The 27,594-nt window shown below is 45.2% G+C and overlaps 1 protein-coding gene across 1 annotated transcript; it reads right to left on the reverse strand.

Annotated features, from left to right (window-relative positions):
- Window positions 1-156: 156 nt before the first annotated feature.
- On the reverse strand, window positions 157-27,450 carry LOC124000757 (formin-like protein 1). Its single transcript, XM_046307348.1, has 25 exons — window positions 26,729-27,450; window positions 10,802-10,885; window positions 10,127-10,213; window positions 9,785-9,858; window positions 9,316-9,399; window positions 7,543-7,686; window positions 7,280-7,391; window positions 7,114-7,190; window positions 6,918-7,011; window positions 6,339-6,413; window positions 6,120-6,230; window positions 5,840-5,989; window positions 5,573-5,674; window positions 4,908-5,457; window positions 4,015-4,139; window positions 3,561-3,763; window positions 3,122-3,356; window positions 2,955-3,023; window positions 2,763-2,843; window positions 2,390-2,519; window positions 2,013-2,176; window positions 1,783-1,884; window positions 1,101-1,205; window positions 808-904; window positions 157-571 (listed from the first exon to the last, which is right to left on the reverse strand). Exons 1-25 carry the CDS (start codon window positions 26,903-26,905, stop codon window positions 507-509), a joined length of 3,297 nt encoding a protein of 1,098 aa, XP_046163304.1. The 5' UTR covers window positions 26,906-27,450; the 3' UTR covers window positions 157-506.
- Window positions 27,451-27,594: the final 144 nt, after the last annotated feature.

Here is a 27,594-nt window from a genome sequence, read left to right on the forward strand (position 1 = left end):
TCTTCCCTGGGGCTAGGAGGATGTCTCATATGCCTACATAACGTGGACACTCTGACGTGATTACAGGGCAGATAGACTTCCTAATGGCTTGGCAGGTCACGGACCCACTCTAGGGTAAGCAAGTACTTGAGTCATGAATTTAGAGTAATGCAGTAATGTGAATCTTGTTTTTTAATTTTTTTTAAAATGTACTCATTCAAAGATGAACGGGAAAACAAAACATTCAAAGTTATTTTAAAAAGCTAAATGGATAAAAACGCACCAATGTATTTCTATGTTCCACATTTGCTCATGACGTATAACTTAAACTCTGTTCTATTTACAGAGTCAATTCATACTGTTGTTTAAATGTGTATTGTTAGGTAAAAGGCCATATAATCTTCAGTGCTAAACGTAGGTGTATTGTGTATGTACAGTACAGGTATGTATTTGTGTTCTGTGTATGCACACACTTTGACATTGAGTGTGTACAGTCATCTCAGTGGAGTTGTGGGGTCTGGGGTTGTTCAGGTGTCTTGGCGCTGCGCTGGTCTCCGTCCATCTGTTGCTCTGAACGGTGAGTTCCTCAGGTCTGGGACAAAGCACATAGACACAACCACTGGGACTTAGCAAGGGATATCGATCTCAGATTGTACCGGGGGAAAGTAACGCCTCGTGATTTACATCCATATAAAGCATTCATGTATTTATATCGTGCCTTATAATGTGGCATTGACTATCAGCGGTCTTAACTCCGTTTTATAGATCATAAACTACAACGTAAGACTATAGTGCATAATGTATTCTAGCTGTAGTGGTTTGTCAGACCTGTGATGATGTCCTCCAGGGCCCCATCCTTCACCTGAGGCTTCACCTGCCTCTTCTTCAGCTCCGCTATCAGGTCCATCTTGGGCATCATGGGAGACTGGCAGGGGTCAAAGGGTAAAGCTGACACACTGGCATGTGTAGTATGGACCACACTAGAATGACTAGTCACTGGTCGATCAGTCACAAGGGAAGCTACAAAACGACAGTACTCCACCTCCTTTTATAACTGGCTGCGTGGAATGTAGAGACTGTGGTGGATTGAGTTGGTATGGGTCTATAGTCTGTTGTCCTACCTTGTGTCCTGCAGCCTCTTTCTTTCTAGGGGAGGGAGACTCTGCTTGGTTCTCACTGCTCTGGGCCTCCAGTCTCTTCTTCTGTTCATTATCCTTCTCTGCTTGCTGTGTGGGACACACACACAAACAGGTCATTAGAGGCCCAAGGCAGCAGTTTAATCTCAATATCAAATCATTTCTGAGCAACAATTAAGTACCTTGCTGTGATTTGCTTTCAATTCAAATGGTAAAATAAACAAAAATAGCTTCTTCGCTAAATGCTATTTCTCATGCAAGAATTGTGCTAGGACTGTCTCGACATGGTCTGAGAGAGGGCCCTAACTGGAGCAGCCTAATAGGAGGAATGTGTAACCTGAAAACTAGCTGTTATTGGCAGAGAGGAGGGAAAACTTTCTTTGTTATTGGTCTATTATTGGTCTATTAACTTACCTTACCAAAACACACCACACCACCCAGCCAAACAGCTCTTACACCAAACGTGCATTATCATAATTTTCACAATTTCACAGTATTATTCAAACCTCATAGTGTGGAAATATATATAAAACAGGAAATCACGTTTTTGACTGCACTGCCCCTTTAACAAACATGCATATAAATACAAAATGCACCCACGATAGACACAAGTTAAACATAATGAGCTCTTTCCTTATCCTTTCCCATTACGGGGGCACCACCTCACCTTATAGGCCTTCATGAAGCGGACAAACGGAGGGAAAAACATGGAGGGTTGTGTGGTCTTGGGGTTCTCTCCAAAATACTCCACCACCGAGCCATACGCCTCCTAGCGGAGGAGGTGCGAGAGGAAGAGGAGGAGAGATGACGCTCACACTAAAATATGTATTGAACATCTTCTGTGGAATTATGTGTATTGGATGTGTCTATTAATTTCTCATGTTATGGAATTCCAACCTGAGCGGTCTTGCTGTCTTTGAGTAATGAGTCCAGTAATTCACTGTTTGTCTTGACAAAGTCCTTCAGCACTGTGTTGTCTTCCTGCACCAGGAACTCCTTCTTGGTCACTTCCATTCCCCTCTCCAAAGAGCGGATATCCTGAAGAATACTGTCCAGAGACACTGAAACACACAAACACAGGAGAGAAACAGGGGGTCAGATATTCTATTATGAAGGGCTGTACGTGTGTGTGTGTGTGTGTGTGTGTGTGTGTGTGTGTGTGTGTGTGTGTGTGTGTGTGTGTGTGTGTGTGTGTGTGTGTGTGTGTGTGTGTGTGTGTGTGTGTGTGTGTGTGTGTGTGTGTGTGTGTGCAACTGATGATTGCGTTCCCGTACCTAGGCCAGCCTTGTCCACAAAGTGCAGCTCAGTGTGGAAGTTGTTGAGCTCGGGGTATTTCTCCTGGACGATGCTGGAGATGAAGTGTAGTAGGGTCTGGGACCGGTCAGTAGACTTGGTGTCCAGCAGCTGACAGGACAGAGACAAAGCGAGGAACAGATGGAGTCATCTCCCAAAGATGGACTGCCTGCCTGTCACGATACCATAGCGCCCTCAACAGTCCAAAACCTTGCTTTAGCTAATAGCGACTTATTTATCATCATAGCGTTTAAGCCATACTATTTCAAGCCAGTTAATCTCTACCTTAGTGATGGTTCTATTAATGTTAAACAAGGGAAACAATTTTGCCTCAAGAGCAGGGGGGGTACTCACCAGGTCCAGACTCTGCAGGCGGAACCCATAGGCTGCACCCCTCTTACTGCTGTTCATGTAGTTCCCAAAGGCTAGGATGATCTGGAGAGGAGGAGCCAGATGCAGAATGTGTTACATAGACAGTGCAGGCCTATTTAAAGAGGCTCTCTGATTGGAGGTTAGCAGTGACGGACAGGGATGCCCTCCACTCACCTCTAACATCTTCTTCAGCTTGGCCGAGGACTTAATGGACATGGATGCTGTGATCATGGAGTTCAGTTGCTGTAGGTGAGATTATGAATGACTACAGTATCAGATTCTGAAGAAAGTCATTGTCGTACAGATACAATGTCATTGTCTCTCCTGATCAACTGACTTACCGGCTGCAGACGTTTGACACTCTCAGGGAAGTTGCCCATGAAGGTGAGGGTGCTGATTCGCTGGGCCAGACGGGGGATCTTACCAAAGCGCATCATGAAGCGGTCCTCCTCTGCCAGATCATCCAGCGGACGGCCCTCCTTCTCATAGTTCTGGAGGAGCTTCAGCTCGTAGTCTGACGGGACAAACCTCTCCAGCAGCTCCAGGAAGTCCAGCCCCAACGCCTGCTGGTCATACCTGGAGAGGAGGAAGGAAAGGAGGAGGGAGGGAGAGAAGTAAGATAGTAAGAAAGGGACAAAAGAAGAGTGTTGGGGAAGGTGGGATGAGGAGAAAGAGAATGAAGGGATTAAAGAGAACAAAAAGGCATAGAGAAATTAAATGAGTGAGAGAAATATGTTTACTAAGGAAAGGAACAGAATAGGAGCAGATATAGTTCCATACGTCTCGATAGCTGTGCAGATGTCTGCGGGGCTCCTGCCTCCCTTGCGTAGCGTGATGGCCAGGTTCTTGGCCTTGTTGCCCTCGATCAGGTTGACCTTGCTGGGGGCCTTCTGGGCCACCTTGACCTTAAGAGTGGACAGAGCTGCTGGAGGACCCTGGGCCTTGGTCTTAAACTGCTCCTCAAACGCCTCCATGTTCAGCTCCTGACACAACACACATAGAGATGGTTAGAGAGGGAGGGTAAGGAGGGGGAGAGAGAAAGGGGGAGAGAGAGGCGGGAGGGTAAGGAGGAAGAGATTTATAGAGAGAGAGAGAGAGAGGAGTAGAAAGATGGTCAGGAAGAGGGGAGGAGAGGAAAGAGTGGAAAAAGGGGGTCAGAGGGAAGGTGAGAGAAGGGAGGATGGAAGAGTAGAGTTCAGTCAGCACTAGTATCTGTGTGGAGGTTTGGTCTTACCCCTAAGACCTGCTCGTCGTCCAGCTCGTGGAAGACCGTGCCAGTCACCTGGTTGGGCTTCAGTGCCTGCCAGTTGAGCAAAGGCATCCGGAACTTAGTCTGGATGGGTTTCCTGCTTTTACCTCCTGAGTGAAAGAGAGAGAGTAGGAGAGAGAATCAATCACAGTTGTCAATCGCCAGTGCACTCATTTTACCCTTCAGCAAATTAGACGTATATAAATTCATGAGATTGACTGACAATCTGATTAGCATAGAGCTCTCTCCTATTTGACCTCTCACACCCTAATCTCTTTAATCTCTCCTCTATATTCATGATCTCCCCTCTCATCTTCTAATCTCTGCTGTAGACCGCTACTGGAGCGGAATAGGTGGAATGGTATCAAATACATCAAGCACATGGTTTCCACATGTTTGATGCCATTCCATTCGCTCAGTTCCAGACATTATTATGAGCCGTCCTCCCCTCGGCAGCCTCCACTGATATACACATGTAACTGCCAGAATAATGGAAACACTTAAGATACAAAGTATATTGAATTCAGCAATGAACTTACTATTATGCTTATGGTCATGTATAAAAATGCTGGGCAGGCCATTATTTTGGCCATTATTTTGGCTCCCCATATGATGACAATGCCCCTATTTACAGGGCACGAATGTTCACTGAATTGTGTTGATGAACAATGCAAATCATATGCCATGGGCTTTTCAGTCTCAGATATCAACCCAATTAGACACTTACGAGAGATTCTGAAGTGGCTTCTAAGACAGCATTTTCCACCACATCAACAAAACGCAAAATGATGGAATTCCTCGTGGTAGAATGGTGTCGCATCCCTCCAATAGAGTTCCAGACACTTGTAGAATTGATTCCAAAGTGCATTGAAGCTTACCGGCTTGGCTGTCTCCAGAAGGTGGGCCTCCTGGTGGGGGAGGCGGTCCTGCGCCGGGTGGAGCAGGAGGTGGGGGCGGACCTCCACCGGGAGGAGGGGGCGGAGGAGGGGGAGGTGGGCCACCGGAGCCATGTGGGGGAGGAGGAGGAGGAGGTGGTGGAGGGGGTGGGGGAGCAGGTCCACCAGGCCCAGGAGGTGGAGGGGGAGGAGGAGGAGGAGGGGGGACAGAAGAGATGGCTGAGGAGGGAGTGGCATCAGGGACATCTAGGCCAGGGGCAGTGGGACCAGTGGAGCTGAGCAGGGGCTCAGAGGCTGGGGCGGGGGCGTACTCGATGATGGTGACAGGCACCACCTGGAGGTCTAGGGCCCCAGAGGGGGTGCGTCCCAGGCGGATCAGCCCTCGGTCCTGCAGCTCCTGCACCTTGAGTTCCAGCTCAGAGGATGGCTGGCTTAGACGCTCTCTATCCCGCTCCCTCTCCTGGCTCATCTCCCTTTCCTTCTCTCTTTGCTGCAGAGAACTGACCTGGAAACAGGAGTCCCGCAGGCTCTCCTGTCAGTCGCACACACAAAGGCAAGGAAAAGTTATTATCACAAAACCACACACATACCTTTCTGTCTGATACACTATATTGCAAACAGTCCACAGTTCATTGTACAGTGCAGACCTTGAGCAGCTCTGTCTCCTTGGTGGCTTGGAGGAGCTGTTTCTCCAGTTCAGCCATCCTCTCTGCAGACTGGCTCCCAATCTCCTCTAGCCTGGCACTCAGCTACAAAAACACAACACGACACAGCACAGCACAACACATGACACAACACAACATGCCAACACAACATTCGGAGGTCACAGACAGAGTCATAGAGTAATTACTTGCCTTTTTTAGATGTGTGATTTGAATGAACGAGAATGTGTGTGTACAGTATGTATCACTGACCTGTGAGTTGTGCTCCCGCAGTTCGTCCACATGCTCCAGCACCCCGCCCCTGTTCTCTGCATCCTCCAGCAGAGCCCCCACATCAAACACGTTGTCCAGGTAGGCCTGAATCTGAACCTGCAGCTTCTCACTCTCCGTCAGCTTCAGAGACTGACACACACACACACACACACGACCATCGTTATCATGACGGTTTCATTTCAGTTTGAAGGAGTTGGTTTTGCGGTTGTGATGGTTCCATATCCAACAATGAGACGAGAAGGATGAATGGAGCGTTTACCTCTAGGTACTGGTCCAGTCCGTGGTGAGTGAACTCATATTGCAGGTGCACACGGAAGTTCATATTCTCCACCGAATGCACCACAATGTTAATGAACTGCATGCAGGCCACCTGGCGAGAGGGATCATCATATTTGATCTTTGACCTTTCAGAACTACATTGTGAGTCAAATGCAAACACATCAGCCAGGAGACTTAAAGCCGTTGTGTGTCCACATACCATGAAGTCAATGTTGCTGTCATCGTTGCTAAAGTACTCCATCAGTTTCTCAAAGCGGTTCTTCTCTCCGCTCACCTGAGGGAAAGGACGTTCCTGGTTTCAGTAACACAGTCGTGCACTTCAACAGATGTCCACACGAGTGTGTACATTTTACTACTTGGTTCAGTGTGTGTGTTTTGTATTCATAGAAAGCTGATCAAATTGGTCCACTTCTGCTTTAAACATTTCTAACATTAAATCTATTTTTGGTCGTGATGGTCACCAACATGGAGAGTCTATGTCGATATCAGTTGAATCATTTCAGACTACATAACAGTTGTATAAAAGGGGCCCTTCAGTATGGTGAGGACTGGTTACGCACTCACAACATGATGTCTTCGTGTGAGTGTGTTTTAGAGTTCTAAGTGTGCTTGGTGTGACTAAGACAGGGTGTGTCGTGTATCAGTCGTGAGATTACTTAGAAGAGAATAATCTTGGTCCCGAGAACACACGAATGAGTAGGCTAAAGTGAGATGATACAGTACATATTGGTAAAGTAAAGTCTGCTATAGTGTGGCTAAGATTGGTAAATCCCTTCACCTCCTTGAGGTTGTCGAAGGCGGCGAGAATGATGTCATGACCGTCCCTCACAAGACACACAGCAGCCAACAGCTCCAACACCAGGGCTTTGGTTCTGAAGAGACCAGGAATATAATACCACATCACACACACACACACACATCACACACACATACACAAGCATGCACACACTCATCACACACACAGGTGTTCATACCTGGGGTTCTTGTTGTTGAGACTTAGAGTGATCTCGTTGACGCAGCGTGGGTGAGTCATAACTTGGTTGAAGCCCGACTGAAAAAGTGATAATTAGCGTTGGAATTTCACAATTTCACACTCCATATCACAGTCATGCCCACACACCACACAACACACACACACACCTGGTAGTTCATGATGGCACGCAGACACATGATGCACACATGGACGTCGTCCCTCTGACTGGCCAATCGAGAGATCTTCTGAGTTCTCCTACTCTGGGCCAGAGAGGTTATTCTGCAAAGGAGATATTGAGAGGATGGAGGAGATGGTGGTCACTGGTCAGAAGGTCCCACTTTTCAGTAGAATATTTTTGGTGAGATTTATCCTGTGGTCTCTAAGGCTTGCTGGTTGAGACTCGGGTCTCATAACGGCTGATAGTTCTTACCGTACGGTCAGAGCGCGGGCTGCTCTGGTCATGCCGTGTGTAGGGGAGCTTCCTGCACTCTTATTCAGGTCCTCCATGGACCTCTCCACTGGCTTCCCTCTCTCTGACAGTGTTCCCCCATTCTCAGCACCCTCCAACTCAAACCTATAGACACATTCCCAAATACACAAACATATAGTCACGTATAGATAATCAAACATTAAATCTACAGGACCAGTCGAAAGTGTGGACACACCAACTCATTCAAGGGCTTTTCTTTATTTTGACTATTTTCTCCATTGCAGAATAATAGTGAAGATATCATAACTATGAAATAACACAAATGGAAACACCCTTTGCCTTGATGACAGCTTTGCACAGTCTCGGCATTCTCTCAACCAGCTTCATGAGGTAGTCACCTGGAATGCATTTCAATGAACAGGTGTGCCTTGTTAAAAGTTAATTTGTGGAATTTCTTTCCTCAATGCGTTTGAGCCAATCAGTTGTGTTGTGACAAGATAGGGATGGTATACAGAAGATAGCACAATTGGGTAAAATACCAAGTCCATATTATGGCAAGAACAGCTCAAATAAGCAAATAGAAATGATAGTCCAGCATTACTTTAAGATATTAAGGTCAGTCAATGAGGAAAATTTCAAGAACTTTTAAAGTTTCTTCAAGTGCAATCGCAAAAACCATCAAGAGCTATTATGAAACTGGCTCCCATGAAGACCGCCACAGGAAAGAAAGATCCAGAGTAACCTCTGCTGCGGAGGATAAGTTCATTAGAGTTAACTGCACCTCAGATTGCAGCCCAAATAACAGACACATCTCAACATTAACTAGTCAGAGGAGACTGCGTGAATCAGGTCTTCATGGTCGAATTGCAGCAAATAAACCACTACTAAAGGACAGCAAAAAGAAGAAGAGACTTGCTTGGGCCAAGAAACACGAGCAATGGACAATAGACTGGTGAAAATCTGTCCTTTGGTCTGATGAGTTCAAATTTGAGATTTTTGGTTCCAACCGCCATGTTTTTGTGAGACGCAGAGTAGGTGAATGGATGATCTCCGCATGTGTGGTTCCCACCGTGAAGCATGGAGGAGGAGGTGTGATGGTGTGGAGGTGCTTTGCTGGTGACACTGTCTGTGATTTATTTAGAATTCAAGGTACAATTGACCTGCATGGCTACCACAGCATTCTGCAACGATGCGCTATCCCATCTCGTTTGAGCTTAGTGTGACAATCATTTGTTTTTCAACAGGACAATGACTTAAAACACACCTCCAGGCTGTGTAAGGGCTATTTGACCAAGAAGGAGAGTGAGGGTGCTGCATCAGATGACCTGGCCTCCACAATCACCCAACTTAAACCCAATTGAGATGGTTTGGGATGAGTTGGACCGCAGAGTGAAGGAAAAGTAGTCAACAAGTGCTCAGCATATGTGAGAACTCCTCCAAGACTGTTGGAAAACCATTCCTCGTGAAGCTGGTTGAGAGAATGCAAAGAGTGTGCAAAGCTGTCAACAAGGCAAAGGGTGAATACTTTGACGAATCTAAAATCTAAAATATATTTTGATTTGTTTAACACTTCTTTGGTTACTACATGATTCCATATGTGTTATTTCATAGTTTTGATGTCTTAACTATTATTCTACAATGTAGAAAATAGTACAAATAAAGAAAAACCCTTGAATGGGTAGGTGTGTCCAAACTTTTGACTGGTACTGTATGTCTCATTGATATTGTACGGGATTCTGTTAAGACAGAAGGGGAGAATGCAGGGATACTCACAAAGCGTCACACTGGGCGTAGGACAGGTAATCCACCAGTACATCCAAACCCTGGTTCTCCTCATTCAGAAACTCCTGGGCCCAGCTATATAGAGAGAAGGAGAATTAGAACCCGATACTACTTTAATACTTTAAGGACACTTGAGTCAGTCATACTGACTGATGGGATAACTGTGGGACCAGTCCTGGTCAAACCGAACATAGCAGGCGTAAAAGAAACACCTGAAACTAGATTCCCTACATACTGGTCTTGACGAGAAGAGGAAAGAAAAAAAAACTGTCAGGGGAGGTTCTCATCTGCATTGTTCAACCAATCCAGTAAATGTGGAGGAGGAGTTAAGATAGAGTGTCGCCTTATTAACGTCCGAAAGCGGAAGTTGCGTCACAGGCTCTCTTTCCATTTCCCATGAAAACCGGAACATCTGGTTGTTGGGGACTCGGCAGAGGCTAATCCTGGTCCAGTCACTCACCCAATATGATTAGTGCGGAGGGAGATCTCCAGCTCTCTCAATACCTGGGTGGACTCCTGGACCCGCCTCTTGAACTGAAATAGGCCAAAACCATACAGAGAAGCTCTATGAATGAAGGAAACACACAAACCTTTATATCAGTAGTTCAGAAGTTGTTCTAATGAGGCCTTATATTACTGGCTTAATGGCTTTGTCATAAAATGCAAACACATACTACTACTGTAGATGTAATATTGTTATCCCATTGTTCCAAAACACGCATTACTTCTTAAAATCCCTGGCTACGGTGAGAATGACTAGAAGCTCTATGTACGTGAGAGGGGGGGGGTACTGAACACCCACCCTGCGGGTCACTCCTCCTTGGTCCTGATAGAAGCTCTTGATCTTGGTCAGATAGGTAGAGGGAGGGTTCTTCACTTGGAACCGCTCCTGACCACACAGAATGGAGGGAGGAAGGAGGGGGAGTGAGAAGACAAATTACAACTAGCACCGCAAACCACTCTGTTACCATGCCAACCTGCTGAAGGGAAATGTGCTTACCACAGGAACCCATCAGAGGTGTCTTGTTTTGCTAGAAGACTTTATGACCTTTTTGCACTCTAACCTACATTACAAATCGGCAACCGGACAACAGCAATACACATTTATTTTTCTTCACGATTATGTCCGTATGCTGTGTTTTTACAACACTTAATCTCAGATACAATCAGGGGTTACTCTTTATTTTAACGGTTGGTAATAAACCATTTATAAGGCATTTACAAAAAGATTACACACCATTTATGGTTAGGGATAGGTATGGGTTAGGGTTAAATAGTGCTCACTTTAGATTAGGGATTTCAAAAATACCTTACTTATGATTAGTTAATGGTTTATACATGTGGGAGTAATGATTAATTAATGGTTTATTATGGACCGTTGAAATAAAGCATTACCCAATCATGTAGAACTGTGTATGTACTAGTGCATGAACCAATCACCCCATGTAAGGCTCCCAAAAAGAGGTCATGTTCTTACCTGATCACAGATCAGCTCCCACTTCTTGTCATTGTCATACTGACTCAACAGTTTCAGCTTGTCTGGAGGCAAGTTCATATAGCTCTGAGAATAGAATAAGGTGCACTTCAAAAACCTACATAAATGATGACATGAAACTGTTACTGTGACTACAACTGGGGCCTTTGGGGATCTTGTATTTAAATTAACTCTGAGCGGTCTACAATGGCATGTTACTCAGTAGACTTACATTAAGCAGTGCCTGCATAATAATATGATCTTAAATAAGACTTTTCTTTCAATTCTTTCTTCACTACCAACCTGCCAATGCTCTTGTGCACATTGTCATAACGCTTCCTGTTCATGCCATGCTGTCCAAATGTGATCAGAAACCACAGATGTCCCCACCAGAGGTATTAGTGAATGCTATCATCATCCTACACCAAGGAGATGACTCGCTGTTTACATGTATTGCTGGTAACTAATGGAAACCATTTGTGAGCATGTATCAGGTCTGGACATGAGCATTTTCAAACACATACAGATAATGCTTCTCCATTCATCATTGAACGTAGCGGGCCTATACAGTAGTCGTTTAGCCAGGATCTGTTTGAGTGAGTTGGAAGTGGATTTAACCTGATTGATTCGATAGTTATTAGTCTCTATGACAGGTGAACCATATGGCCCTTTCTACAAGGTGAAGCTGATTCAACTCTGTCATGCCTATTGATTAACATGGGAAAATAAAAAAATATATTGTAAGCATCATTCTCATGTGACACGACACACACAATTACCCCATAGACATTGCCGGCCAAACTAACCGCTAATGAAAGTTGTTTATTTAAGTCATCTAAGACGAGCGATGTTTAAGTTGAGGCAGTCTTGGGCCTACTAAGAAAGGGTGTGGACTGTGGTTAGATACGCAGAATTGAATGTTCTCAAGCGACAGTTTGTGGCTTCCTCTTTACACTTTAACAAACCCTTGAGGTTTGACATGTGTGCCCCAGTTAACGTGGGCTTTGCTGGGGACATAGCTATAGGGTTTGGGTGGGGTACAGTATGGGAGGGGCCGATGGTGGATTATGAAGGACAAAGACTAGCAACAGAAAACGAAATGTACTCAATGTGTATGTGAATATTTGCTGTACATACACATGAGGTTGCTCATACACACATACCCAATCAGAAAGACTTGTACACAAAGTCTTGTACACATTAACGCACGCGCACACACATTTTTGAGTATGTGTCGTTCCATTTGAGGCCGATTGGATGTACTGCCAAATTCTGTATAATGACGTTGGAGGCGGCTTATGGTAGAGAAATTAACATTAAATTATTTGGCAACAACTCTGTTGGACATTCATGCAGTCAGCATTCCAATTACACCCTCCCTCATAACTTGTGGCATTGTGTTGTATGACAAAACAGCACTTTTTAGAGTGGCATTTTGTTGTCACCAGCACAAGGTGCACCTGTGTAATGATCATGCTGTTTAATCAGCTTCTTCTGTCAGGTGGATGGATTATCTTGGCAAAGGAGAAATGCACGTTAACTGCTTGCAACCCAACTTCTTACAAGTTCTGTTAAATCCAGCGATATAAAAGGGATCTCTATTGCTGACAAAGATATTATCATCAGTCAACTTACAGATGACACCACCCTTTTTTTGAAAGATGCTGACCAGATTCCTAGAGCAGTCGATGTGATCAATATTTTTTCCAAAGCATCTGGTCTTTGCCTAAACCTTAATAAGTGTGAATTGTTTGCTGTTTAAAGACCGTGTGATACCCTCCATATGCAATATTCCAGTCAAGGAAGAAGTAACATACCTTGGGATTACCATATCTAAGGATCAACAGGAAAGATGCTCATTAAATTTCATACCTATTATGGAAAAAAACAAAAAGAAGTTGAACCATTGGTTGCAGAGGGATTTATCCTTGAAAGGTTGAGAATTGCTTTCTAAAGCTGAAGGTATCTCCAGACTTACTTATGCAGCCCAGTCCCGACATCTTGACAACAAAATAGGTAAAGCTGTTGACCAAATGCTTTTCAACTTCGTCTGGAAAAATCGTACACATTATTTACATTTACATTTAAGTCATTTAGCAGATGCTCTTATCCAGAGCGACTTACAAATTGGTGCATTCACCTTATGACATCTAGTGGAACAGCCACTTTACAATAGTGCATCTAAATATTTTAAGGGGGGGGTGAGAAGGATTACTTTATCCTATCCTAAGTATTCCTTAAAGAGGTGGGGTTTCAGGTGTCTCCGGAAGGTGGTGATTGACTCCGCTGTCCTGGCGTCGTGAGGGAGTTTGTTCTGGCGTCGTGAGGGAGTTTGTTCCACCATTGGGGAGCCAGAGCAGCGAACAGTTTTGACTGGGCTGAGCGGGAACTGTACTTCCTCAGTGGTAGGGAGGCGAGCAGGCCAGAGGTGGATGAACGCAGTGCCCTTATTTGGGTGTAGGGCCTGATCAGAGCCTGGAGGTACTGAGGTGCCGTTCCCCTCACAGCTCCGTAGGCAAGCACCATGGTCTTGTAGCGGATGCGAGCTTCAACTGGAAGCCAGTGGAGAGAGCGGAGGAGCGGGGTGACGTGAGAGAACTTGGGAAGGTTGAACACTAGACGGGCTGCGGCGTTCTGGATGAGTTGTAGGGGTTTAATGGCACAGGCAGGGAGCCCAGCCAACAGCGAGTTGCAGTAATCCAGACGGGAGATGACAAGTGCCTGGATTAGGACCTGCTCCGCTTCCTGTGTGAGGCAGGGTCGTACTCTGCGGATGTTGTAGAGCATGAACCTACAGGAACGGGCCACCGCCTTGATGTTAGTTGAGAACGACAGGATGTTGTCCAGGATCACGCCAAGGTTCTTAGCGCTCTGGGAGGAGGACACAATGGAGTTGTCAGCCGTGATGGCGAGATCATGGAACGGGCAGTCCTTCCCCGGGAGGAAGAGCAGCTCCGTCTTGCCGATGTTCAGCTTGTGGTGATGATCCGTCATCCACACTATATATTAGGAAATATGTCATTATGAACACATGAATATGGTGGTGTCAATTTCTTTGATTTTCCTACTTTGAATAATAGTGATAAATTGGGCAAAACATTTCTTAAAGAATTCTTAAGGAATTTCATCCCTCATTATATCATCTCCCGTTTTGGTGGCTTCAATTTTATGTTACTTTGTAACTATAACATTGATAAGATTCCTACAAAATGTGTATTCTTCCCGTGGTCGTTAATATATAAACATAATTTTTCATCGCATAGGTTTTTCATTTGGAACAATAGGATATTTTGTATAGAACTGGTTTAATAACAGAAACAGACATTTGCATCCTGCAGCAGAAACTCCAAAAAGTTCGGGGACACTGTAAAGAACATGGAGAATAAGAGTGTTATGCAGGTGAATGAGGACCCAAAAGCGACTTGGCGAAAACAGAGTTTTTAATCCAGTAAAGTAACTTTACAATCAAAAGGCATAATTCTACTCGTAATGACGAGAACAGACTGGAGACTTGATCAAGAACTGCAGGTTGCCTCGGGAAGGCACTTGAACGTAGCAGACTCAGACACCTGCTCACCACGCAGCATCTGAGGGAAACACGACACGACAGGGCGATACATAGACACAGCACGGTGAACAATAGACAAGGATCCGACAGGGCAGGAACGGAAAACAAGGAGAGAAATAGGGACTCTAATCAGGGAAAAGGATCGGGAACAGGTGTGGGAAGACTAAATGATTGATTAGGGGAATAGGAACAGCTGGGAGCAGGAACGGAACGATAGAGAGAAGAGAGAGAGAAGGGAGAGAGAAAAAGGGGAACGAACCTAAAAAGACCAGCAGGGGGAAAATGAACAGAGGGAAAAGCAAAATGACAAGACAATCTAAGACAAAACATGACAGTACCCCCCACTCACCGAGCGCCTCCTGGCGCACTCGAGAGGAATCCTGGCGGCAACGGAGGAAATCATCAATAAGTGAACGGTCCAGCACGTCCCGAGACGGAACCCAACTCCTCTCCTCAGGACCGTAACCCTCCCAATCCACTAAGTATTGGTGACCCCGTCCCCGAGAACGCATGTCCATGATCCTACGTACCTTGTAAATAGGTGCGCTCTCGACAAGGACGGGAGGGGGAGGGAAGACGAACGGGGGTGCGAAGAAAGGGCTTGACACAGGAGACATGGAAGACAGGATGGACGCGACGAAGATGTCGCGGAAGAAGCAGTCGCACAGCGACAGGATTGACGACCTGGGAGACACGGAACGGACCAATGAACCGCGGAGTCAACTTACGAGAAGCTGTCGTAAGAGGAAGGTTGCGAGTGGAAAGCCACACTCTCTGGCCGCAACAATACCTTGGACTCTTAATCCTGCGTTTATTGGCGGCTCTCACAGTCTGTGCCCTGTAACGGCAAAGTGCAGACCTCACCCTCCTCCAGGTGCGCTCACAACGTTGGACAAACGCTTGAGCGGAGGGAACGCTGGACTCGGCAAGCTGGGATGAGAACAGAGGAGGCTGGTAACCCAGACTACTCTGAAACGGAGATAACCCGGTAGCAGACGAAGGAAGCGAGTTGTGAGCGTATTCTGCCCAGGGGAGCTGTTCTGCCCAAGACGCAGGGTTTCTGAAAGAAAGGCTGCGTAGTATGCGACCAATCGTCTGATTGGCCCTCTCTGCTTGACCGTTAGACTGGGGATGAAACCCGGAAGAGAGACTGACGGACGCACCAATCAAACGACAGAACTCCCTCCAAAACTGTGACGTGAATTGCGGGCCTCTGTCTGAAACGGCGTCTAACGGGAGGCCATGAATTCTGAACACATTCTCGATGATGATTTGTGCCGTCTCCTTAGCGGAAGGAAGTTTAGCGAGGGGAATGAAATGTGCCGCCTTAGAGAACCTATCGACAACCGTAAGAATCACAGTCTTCCCCGCAGACAAAGGCAGACCGGTAATGAAGTCTAGGGCGATGTGAGACCATGGTCGAGAAGGAATGGGGAGCGGTCTGAGACGACCGGCAGGAGGAGAGTTACCCGACTTAGTCTGCGCGCAGTCCGAACAAGCAGCCACGAAACGGCGCGTGTCACGCTCCTGAGTCGGCCACCAAAAGCGCTGGCGAATAGACGCAAGAGTGCCTCGAACACCGGGATGACCAGCTAACTTGGCAGAGTGAGCCCACTGAAGAACAGCCAGACGAGTGGAAACAGGAACGAAAAGGAGGTTACTAGGACAAGCGCGCGGCGACGCAGTGTGCGTGAGTGCTTGCTTAACCTGTCTTTCAATTCCCCAGACTGTCAACCCGACAACACGCCCATAAGGAAGAATCCCCTCGGGATCAGTAGAAGCCACAGAAGAACTAAACAGACGGGATAAGGCATCAGGCTTGGTGTTTTTGCTACCCGGACGGTAAGAAATCACAAACTCGAAACGAGCGAAAAACAACGCCCAACGAGCTTGACGGGCATTAAGTCGTTTGGCAGAACGGATGTACTCAAGGTTCTTATGGTCTGTCCAAACGACAAAAGGAACGGTCGCCCCCTCCAACCACTGTCGCCATTCGCCTAGGGCTAAGCGGATGGCGAGCAGTTCGCGATTACCCACATCATAGTTGCGCTCAGATGGCGACAGGCGATGAGAAAAATAAGCGCAAGGATGAACCTTATCGTCAGACTGGAAGCGCTGGGATAGAATGGCTCCCACGCCTACCTCTGAAGCGTCAACCTCGACAATGAATTGTCTAGTGACGTCAGGAGTAACGAGGATAGGAGCGGACGTAAAACGTTCTTTTAGAAGATCAAAAGCTCCCTGGGCGGAACCGGACCACTTAAAACACGTCTTGACAGAAGTAAGAGCTGTGAGAGGGGCAGCAACTTGACCGAAATTACGAATGAAATGCCGATAGAAATTAGCGAAACCTAAAAGCGCTGCAACTCGACACGTGACCTTGGAACGGGCCAATCACTGACAGCTTGGACCTTAGCGGAATCCATCTGAATGCCTTCAGCGGAAATAACGGAACCGAGAAAAGTAACGGAGGAGACATGAAAAGAGCACTTCTCAGCCTTCACGTAGAGACAATTCTCTAAAAGGCGCTGTAGAACACGTCGAACGTGCTGAACATGAATCTCGAGTGACGGTGAAAAAATCAGGATATCGTCAAGATAGACAAAAACAAAGATGTTCAGCATGTCTCTCAGAACATCATTAACTAATGCCTGAAAAACAGCTGGCGCATTGGCGAGACCAAACGGCAGAACCCGGTACTCAAAATGCCCTAACGGAGTGTTAAACGCCGTTTTCCACTCGTCCCCCTCTCTGATGCGCACGAGATGGTAAGCGTTACGAAGGTCCAACTTAGTAAAGCACCTGGCTCCCTGCAGAATCTCGAAGGCTGATGACATAAGGGGAAGCGGATAACGATTCTTAACCGTTATGTCATTCAGCCCTCGATAATCCACGCAGGGACGCAGAGTACCGTCCTTCTTCTTAACAAAAAAGAACCCCGCCCCGGCCGGAGAGGAAGAAGGCACTATGGTACCGGCGTCAAGAGACACAGATAAATAATCCTCGAGAGCCTTACGTTCGGGAGCCGACAGAGAGTATAGTCTACCCCGAGGAGGAGTGGTCCCCGGAAGGAGATCAATACTACAATCATACGACCGGTGAGGAGGAAGGGAGTTGGCTCGGGACGGACTGAAGACCGTGCGCAGATCATGATATTCCTCTGGCACTCCTGTCAAATCGCCAGGTTCCTCCTGAGAAGTGGGGACAGAAGAAATGGGAGGGATGGCAGACATTAAACACTTCACATGACAAGAAACGTTCCAGGATAGGATAGAATTACTAGACCAATTAATAGAAGGATTATGACATACTAGCCAGGGATGACCCAAAACAACAGGTGTAAAAGGTGAACGAAAAATCAAAAAAAATAGTCTCACTGTGGTTACCAGATACTGTGAGAGTTAAAGGTAGTGTCTCAAATCTGATACTGGGAAGATGACTACCATCTAAGGCAAACATGGGCGTAGGCTTGTCTAACTGTCTGAAAGGAATGTCATGTTTCCGAGCCCATGCTTCGTCCATGAAACAACCCTCAGCCCCAGAGTCAATCAAGGCACTGCATGTAGCACCCGAACCGGTCCAGCGTAGATGGACCGACATAGTAGGACAGGATCTAGATGAAGAGACCTGAGTAGTAGCGCTCACCAGTAGCCCTCCGCTTACTGATGAGCTCTGGCCTTTTACTGGACATGAATTGACAAAATGTCCATCAAATCCGCAATAGAGGCACAGGCGGTTGGTGATCCTCCGTTCCCTCTCCTTGGTCGAGATGCGAATACCTCCCAGCTGCATGGGCTCAGTCTCTGAGCCAGAGGAGGGAGATGGTTGCGATGCGGAACAGGGAAACACCGTTGACGCGAGCTCTCTTCCACGAGCTTGGTGACGAAGATCTACCCGTCGTTCTATGCGGATGGCGAGAGCAATCAAAGAGTCCACACTGGAAGGAACCTCCCGAGAGAGAATCTCATCTTTGACCACTGCGTGGAGTCCCTCCAGAAAACGAGCGAGCAGCGCCGGCTCGTTCCAGTCACTAGAGGCAGCAAGAGTGCGAAACTCTATAGAGTAATCCGTTATGGATCGATCACCTTGGCATAGGGAAGCCAGGGCCCTAGAAGCCTCCCTACCAAAAACTGAACGGTCAAAAACCCGAATCATCTCCTCTTTAAAGTTCTGGTAATTGTTAGAACAATCAGCCCTTGCCTCCCAGATAGCTGTGCCCCACTCTCGAGCCCGGCCAGTAAGGAGTGAAATGACGTAAGCAACCCGAGCTCTCTCGCTAGAGTATGTGTTGGGTTGGAGAGAGAACACAATATCACACTGGGTGAGAAAGGAGCGGCACTCCGTGGGCTGCCCGTAGTAGCAAGGTGGGTTATTAACCCTAGGTTCCGGAGGCTCGGCAGGCCAGGAAGTAACAGGTGGCACGAGACGAAGACTCTGGAACTGTCCAGAGAGGTCGGAAACCTGAGCGGCCAGGTTCTCCACGGCATGGCGAGCAGCAGACAATTCCTGCTCGTGTCTGCCGAGCATGGCTCCTTGGATCTCGACGGCAGTGTTACGAGCATCTGTAGTCGCTGGGTCCATTCTTTGGTCGGATCCTTCTGTTATGCAGGTGAATGAGGACCCAAAAGCGACTTGGCGAAAACAGAGTTTTTAATCCAGTAAAGTAACTTTACAATCAAAAGGCATAATTCTACTCGTAATGACGAGAACAGACTGGAGACTTGATCAAGAACTGCAGGTTGCCTCGGGAAGGCACTTGAACGTAGCAGACTCAGACACCTGCTCACCACGCAGCATCTGAGGGAAACACGACACGACAGGGCGATACATAGACACAGCACGGTGAACAATAGACAAGGATCCGACAGGGCAGGAACGGAAAACAAGGAGAGAAATAGGGACTCTAATCAGGGAAAAGGATCGGGAACAGGTGTGGGAAGACTAAATGATTGATTAGGGGAATAGGAACAGCTGGGAGCAGGAACGGAACGATAGAGAGAAGAGAGAGAGGAAGGGAGAGAGAAAAAGGGGAACGAACCTAAAAAGACCAGCAGGGGGGAAAATGAACAGAGGGAAAAGCAAAATGACAAGACAATCTAAGACAAAACATGACAAAGAGCACCTCCTTCCACCTGCCCACTGCACTGAGGCTAGGAAAGACTGTCACCACCGATAAATCCACGATAATTGAGAATTTCAATAAGCACTTTTCTACGGCTGGCCATGCTTTCCACTTGGCCCTACCCTGGTCAACAGCTCTGCACCCCCCACAGCAACTTGCCCAAGCCTCCCCCATTTCTCCTTCACCCAAATCCAGATAGCTGATGTTCTGGAAGAGCTGCAAAATCTGGACCCCTACAAATCAGCAGGACTAGACAATCAGTACCCTCTATTTCTAAAATTATCAGCCGAAATTGTTGCAACCCCCATTATTAGCCTGTTCAACCTCTCTTTCGTATCGTCTGAGATCCCCAAAGATTGGAAAGCTGCCGCGGTCATCCCCCTCTTCAAAGGGGGAGATACTCTAGACCCAAACTGCTACAGACCTATATCTATCCTACCCTGCCTTTCTAAGGTCTTCGAAAGCCACGTTAACAATCAGATCACCGACCATTTAGAATCCCACCGTATCTTCTCAGCTATGCAATCTGGTTTACGAGCTGGTCATGGGTGCACCTCAGCCACACTCAAGGTCCTAAACGATATCATAACCTCCATCAATAAGAGACAATAGTGTGCAGCTGTATTCATAGACCTGGCCAAGGCTTTCGACTCTGTCAATCACCACATTCTTATCGGCAGACTCAACAGCCTTGGTTTCTCAAATGACTACCTCGCATGGTTCACCAACTACTTCTCAGACAGAGTTCAGTGTGTCAAATCGAAAGGCCTGTTGTCCGGACCTCTGGCAGTCTCTATGGGGGTGCCACAGGGTTCAATTCTCGGGCCGACTCTTTTCTCTGTATACATCAATGATGTCGCTCTAGCTGCTGGTGATTTTCTGATCTACCCCGGCACAGACGATACCATTCTGTATACTTCTGGCCCTCCTTTGGACACTGGGTTAACTAACCTCCAGAAGAGATTCAATGCCATACAACTCTCCTTCCATGGCCTCCAACTGCTCTTAAATGCAAGTAAGAATAAATGCATGCTCTTCAACCAATCGCTACCAGCACCTGACCGCCATTCCAACATCACTACTCTGGACGGTTCTGACTTAGAATATGTGGACAACTTCAAGTACCTAGGTGTCTGGTTAGACTGTAAACTCTCCTTACAGACTCACATTAAGCATCTCCAATCCAAAATGTAATCTAGAATCGGCTTCCTATTTTGCAACAAAGCATCCTTCACTCATGCTGCCAAATATACCCTCGTAAAACTGACTATCCTACCGCTCCTTGACTTCGGCGATGTTATTTACAAAATAGCCTCCAACACTCTACTCAGCAAATTGGATGCAGTCTATCACAGTGCCATTCGTTTTGTCACCAAAGCCCCATATACTACCCACCACTGCGACCTGTATGCTCTCGTTGGCTGGCCCTAGCTTCATATTTGTTGCCAAACCCACTGGCTCCTGGCTCCATAAGTCTTTGCTAAGTAAAGCCCCGCCTTATCTCAGCTTACTGGTCACCATAGCAGCACCCACCCATAGCACACCCTCCAGCAGGTATATTTTACTGGTCATCCCCAAAGCCAACACCACCTTTGGCCACCTTTCCTTCCAGTTCTCCGCTGCCAATGACTGGAACGAATTGCAAAAATCACTGAAGCTGGAGACTCATATCTCCCTCACTAACTTTAAGCACCAGCTGTCAGAGCAGCTCACAGATCACTGCACCTGTACATAGCCCATATGTAAATAGGCCATCCAACCTCATCCCCATACTGTTATTATTATTTTTTGCTTCTTTGCACCCCAGTATCTCTACTTGCACATTCATCTTCTGCACATCTATCACTCGAGTTTTTAATTGCTAAATTGTAATTATTTTGCCTATTTATTGCCTTACCTCCCTTATTCAATCTCATTTGCACACAGTGTATATAGACTTTTTTTCTATTGTGTTATTGACTGTATGTTTGTTTATTCCATGTGTAACTCTGTATTGTTGTATGTGTCGCACTGCTTTGCTTTATCTTGGCCAGGTTGCAGTTGTAAATGAGAACTTGTTCTCAACTAGCCTGCCTGGTTAAATAAAGGTTAAATAAAAAAATAAAAAATAATAATAATCATATCCTGCTGGTGAGTCAACTTTTTAATGCAGAAGGACCGTTACTCAATTATGAGGATTTTTTTCTCATTACAACATCCCTGTTACACCTAGAGAGTTTGCCATAGTCTTTGATGCTATTCCATCTGGAACTCTCATGTTGTTTAGTGGTGTAACCAGATCTCACCTTGACCTACCCTCGCTTAATCCAGTTGATTCTCCAATGGGAACAATGTGTTTCTCCTTGCTCCCTCAGAACAACACATCTATATGTGCTTTATTTCAAAGGGATATTGTATCCATTCCTTATTTCACAACTTACTGGAATACAGTGCCTTGCGAAAGTATTCAGCCCCCTTGAACTGTGCGACCTTTTGCCACATTTCAGGCTTCAAACATAAAGATATAAAACTGTATTTCTTTGTGAAGAATCAACAACAAGTGGGACACAATCAGGAAGTGGAACGACATTTATTGGATATTTCAAACTTTTTTAACAAATCAAAAACTGAAAAATTGGGCGTGCAAAATTATTCAGCCCCTTTACTTCCAGTGCAGCAAACTCTCTCCAGAAGTTCAGTGAGGATCTCTGAATGATCCAATGTTGACCTAAATGACTAATGATGATAAATACAATCCACCTGTGTGTAATCAAGTCTCCGTATAAATTCACCTGCACTGTGATAGTCTCAGAGGTCCGTTAAAAGCGCAGAGAGCATCATGAAGAACAAGGAACACACCAGGCAGGTCCGAGATACTGTTGTGAAGAAGTTTAAAGCCGGATTTGGATACAAAAATATTTCCCAAGCTTTAAACATCCCAAGGAGCACCGTGCAAGCGATAATATTGAAATGGAAGAAGTATCAGACCACTGCAAATCTACCGAGACCTGGCCGTCCTTCTTAACTTTCAGCTCATACAAGGAGAAGACTGATCAGAGATGCAGCCAAGAGGCCCATGATCACTCTGGATGAACTGCAGAGATCTACAGCTGAGGTGGGAGACTCTGTCCATAGGACAACAATCAGTCGTATATTGCACAGATCTGGCCTTTATGGAAGAGTGGCAAGAAGAAAGCCATTTCTTAAAGATATCCATAAAAAGTGTCATTTAAAGTTTGCCACAAGCCACCTGGGAGACACACCAAACATGTGGAATAAGGTGCTCTGGTCAGATGAAACCAAAATTGAACTTTTTGGCAACAATGCAAAATGTTATGTTTGGCGTAAAAGCAACACAGCTCATCACCCTGAACACACCATCCCCACTGTCAAACATGGTGGTGGCAGCATCATGGTTTGGGCCTGCTTTTCTTCAGCAGGGACAGGGAAGATGGTTAAAATTGATGGGAAGATGGATGGATGGAGCCAAATACAGGACCATTCTGGAAGAAAACCTGATGGAGTCTGCAAAATACCTGAGACTGGGACAGAGATTTGTCTTCCAACAAGACAATGATCCAAAACATAAAGCAAAATCTACAATGGAATGGTTCAAAAATAAACATCCAGGTGTTAGAATGGCCAAGTCAAAGTCCAGACCTGAATCCAATCGAGAATCTGTGGAAAGAACTGAAAACTGCTGTTCACAAATGCTCTCCATCCAACCTCACTGATCTCGAGCTGTTTTGCAAGGAGGAATGGGAAAGAATTTCAGTCTCTCGATGTGCAAAACTGATAGAGACATACCGAAAGCGACTTACAGCTGTAATCGCAGCAAAAGGTGGCGCTACAAAGTATTAACTTAAGGGGGCTGAAAATTTTTGCACGCCCTATTTTTCAGTTTTTGATTTGTTAAAACAGTTTGAAATATCCAATAAATGTCGTTCCACTTCATGATTGTGTCCCACTTGTTGTTGATTCTTCACAAAAAAATACAGTTTTATATCTTTATGTTTGAAGCCTGAAATGTGGCAAAAGGTCGCAAAGTTCAAGGGGGCCGAATACTTTCGCAAGGCACTGTACATTTGTCAATAATAGCTGTTAGAACAAATACCTGCTTGTTAACAATGTCAAAGAGGTGAATGGAACTTATAGGTTTAAATGAATGATTAGAATATTCCACCCTGAAATCATATAATTGTATGAAATTGAGTAGTCAGTAAAATTCTATATCTGTGAGTGTAGTTTTAGTCAGAATTAGGGTAAAACAATATATCTGTACAATATGTCTTTATAGTACCTTAAACACAGACTGTCTGAGCAAAATTCAGACCTGACTAGAGATTTGGGAGAGGACAGCGAGTACGTCTCAAGGTCCCAAGGTCTCCCTAACCTCTGTCGGCTGGGTAGTGAGACAGTATGTGCGTAGGATACCTTCTGTTTGTGTGTGAAATTATGTGTGTAAGAGCCAGTATAAAATGAATGGTTTTGTACAACGAACCAGCATTTATTTTGAAATTGTCTACATGTAAAGAAATTATGGCAAGACATTCATAGTTTATAATTGTTTATATTCTTGATGACTTTTTTTTTTTTTTAAATGGGAGAATGTGCTGCTCGGTTTCCTGAACTATAATCGAATTTCATATTCATAAATGTAAATTCACTCGTAAAAAAAACACTCCTCTGTGTTTTCTATAAGGAATTCGAGCAGTACATTAAGACCATTCCACATTCTTCTGATAAGAAAGCTGTAAAAACAATCCATTTGTTTGTATGTTTTAAGGTCTTTGTATAATCTATCATTTGTTGTTATACCTAGCATATGTTATCATTGTCTGTTTGTATACTTCTTGTATGTATACTGATTTTTCTGCCATAAAAATAAATCAAAAAGACCTGCTAACTAAACAAATTTGTGCACAAAATATGAGAGAAATAAGCTTTTTGTGCTTATTTCTGGGATCTTTTATTTCAATCCATGAGAAATGGGACCAAAACTTTACATGTTGCGTTTATGTTTTTGTTCAGTATAGAAATGCTTTCATTTTCGCATATGTTGTATCTTAGATCCTATTTGACATAATCTGAGGTGTTTGTGTCGTGCCCGCCGCCATTGGTTGAGGCACAGCATACTCTTAAATATGTTTATATTCACTCATAAAAAGAAATCAAGAAATTATGAAATAGTTCCAATCCCTGTTTGTAAGCTTTTAAATGATTTCAAATGCAACTGTTTATCTTTTCCAGTGAGGAAGACATGGATTTCTCATGGTAGGGTGGGGTATGCAAAATGGGTCAACTTTGAGCTCTTCCATCTCCTAAATGTTTTGGCACTCGGGTCCGAAAAGTGACTTCCTCACCACTTCTACCATAGGAAAATATGTATAGAAAGTTTAGTTGAAATCAAAAGGGGTGTGGTCAAAAGTGATTGAAATCAAATGGAACGACCCATATCTCAATTTAGAGACCCTATACGGGTACCACAGTATGAGTAATCATACCCATAAAACTTATCAGTCAAACAAGGAAATGGTTCCAATCGTTTTTACACTATTCATTTTTCCCATATGGGATTTTAGAAACAGTTTAATGCTAATTAGCTGCTAATTGGGCTATTATACAGAACTACAAATGCCATGATGGTCTGGACGAGACCACCAAATCGAGGCAAAGGTAAGAATCTCTGGATTAACTATCTAATGTTAGCTACATTTTAAAATGAATAAATTGCCTACATTTAGTTAAATTGATAATTATTTTAATTCTCTTGTGCAAGTTTTAAATTGACGCAATAATTGTTCGCAAAAGTGTCAGCTAGAGATGAAGTGCAGGAGCTTGCTGGGATTTGTAGACTTGCATGATGTCTACTTTGATGCTAATTAGCATTTTCTAATCTGAGAGTAAATGGAGCCGAATATATTGATAAAAGTCACCTTGTCCGTGAGAGATTTACATGGTTATCAAAACGTCACGTCGGGGTAAGTCTACACGAAACACAGCGCTTATTTGAAGTGTTTCTAAAATCCCCTATGGGAAAATGAATGATGGAAAAATGATTTTGCTGTTTGATCCCTAGGTTTTATGGGTATTATGACACTTCCCCTGTGGGGCTCTATTTAGAACCCAAGGGGAAGTCCTGTTCTCAGTTTCAACAGGTTGTTCCATTCTTACTGTCACCCTGAGCCCGGACACTCCTCTCAAAAAAGAAACATTATTACTTTTACCTAATATCTCCTCTCACACATTGCCACATACCTAAACATATCTGCTTGTGTGAGTGCTCTCAGTGCCGTATTAGTTCTGTTTGAAATCTAGACTAGAGCAGGTAGCATTTACTGTTGAAAGAAAGAGGAAGTCAGGTCATGCGCTGAAAGAGCAGGCTGGTGGAGAGGACAGTGGGCAGGAAATGGCATAGGTTAAATAAGTGTCTGTACCACAGACATATTAGCTAATAGTTAGCACACTGCACAGACAGCCTACATGCATCAGACATAGAAGGTGTATGCATGAAAAGATAGTTTTACTGCCAGGATGCCACGTCTTTCGTGTGTCTCCATATCTAGTGCCTAAATGTGGGATTCAAACTGCTTGCGCTACTCATGATTTACTAATAGTTTTTACAGATAAGGCCTCGTTCCCCTGAGATGTCCTGCTTCTTCTGTAGAAACAGCCGTGCTTCTAGTATTGGATTGATAGCATTATGTTGTCCTCCATAGGTGTTAACTGATGGGAAAGGACATGTTGAAATATTTGAGAAACATTTGCCTTCCTGTCTTAGTCTGTTGTCTCTTTCGTGCAAAATCTATTGCTTAATCCAGCACTGTGCCCTTATGGTGTCTCCGGTTCATCTATGAGGAAGGACTGCAGTCGAAGGTCTATGAGATCATTTGAACACAGGCTGAGCAGAGAGGCCGATTTCAAAATATCTAAAAGAGGATGTGAGCTTTTGGATGGGATTGAGGCTAACAAAATGTCAGCTCTCTTTACTAACATGATTGGCTGCAGTGAGAGAGACGGCATTGTTTTTTAACAGGAACCAGAATTACCTTGACAGAATAATTAAAATGTGAAGCTGAATCTATTTTCTCTCAGACATTTGGCACCCAGCATATTTAAGTGAGTGATTTCACCTGTTCCTTTAGATATCAGTGCAATACATACAGTAGGTGTGTGATGCATCTAAAGTCCTGTGTGATTGTGTCTGTATTTCTGCGTGTTGGTATGCATGATGTTTCTCCCCTCCTGTCCTGCCACTCACCAGAACCACACTGAAGCGCTCCTCCAGCTCGTCCTCTGGAGGCACGGGCAGCTTGGGGGGAGCAGGCTGCTTCTTCTGCAGGGTCGGGGTGGGGTCACTCAGGCCCGTTCCTGACCCCACAGAGTGCTTGGCCTCCCTGCCATCTGCCTGCTCTATTCCCCCCACGGCATTCCCCATCACCAACCTGAACAGGTAATCCAGGGGAAAGGTTCAAAAAACACACTCTTTTATCTGGAAGTGCTAATAGGCCTGACTCCAAAACAGACTGAAACTCCAACGCAGATGTCTGCAAACCTGTCCACACTGAAAAAGGTAGCTAGTTTGTTCCAATATAGGGCAGTCCAATGAATTTCCCCAAAAAAGAGAGAAGGTGAATAAAAACAGGTCTTGGAATCCTTGGTCCTTCAACGTCTCTAGGAGATTAGGCGGGTGGATAGAACAACCACTGGCCTACTGCAATTGTCTTGGTCCTGAGGTGAGGATGTTTGATGGAGCAACATCTTTCCACCTAATCCCGTATCTCCTCCACTGTCCTCACTCTCTGCTGGACAACAGGTGTTACTAGGAAAAAAAATCGGAACAAGTTGAAACCCGAAAAGTGGCGCCTGTTGAAGCAAGATGTTGTTTTTACTATTTAATTGTTCATAGTTCCTACAGTGAGCTCATCACAGACAGGCGGGGCACGGGTGTTACAGGAAGGAGAGGGGAGTTTGACGCAGTCGTTGCAACAGAGGCAGAAACCACATAACGAGAAAAAGCAGAAGAGTAACTTCCTGCTGTGTGTGAGAGAAACAAAACTACAAGGGGGTGGAGAGAGGAGACTGAGGGAGAAGCAGAGAGGGTGTGGTTGGAGAAGATGGACAAGA

The sequence above is a fragment of the Oncorhynchus gorbuscha genome, linkage group LG16 (assembly GCF_021184085.1).
Source record: "Oncorhynchus gorbuscha isolate QuinsamMale2020 ecotype Even-year linkage group LG16, OgorEven_v1.0, whole genome shotgun sequence".
NCBI classification, from domain to species: domain Eukaryota; kingdom Metazoa; phylum Chordata; class Actinopteri; order Salmoniformes; family Salmonidae; genus Oncorhynchus; species Oncorhynchus gorbuscha.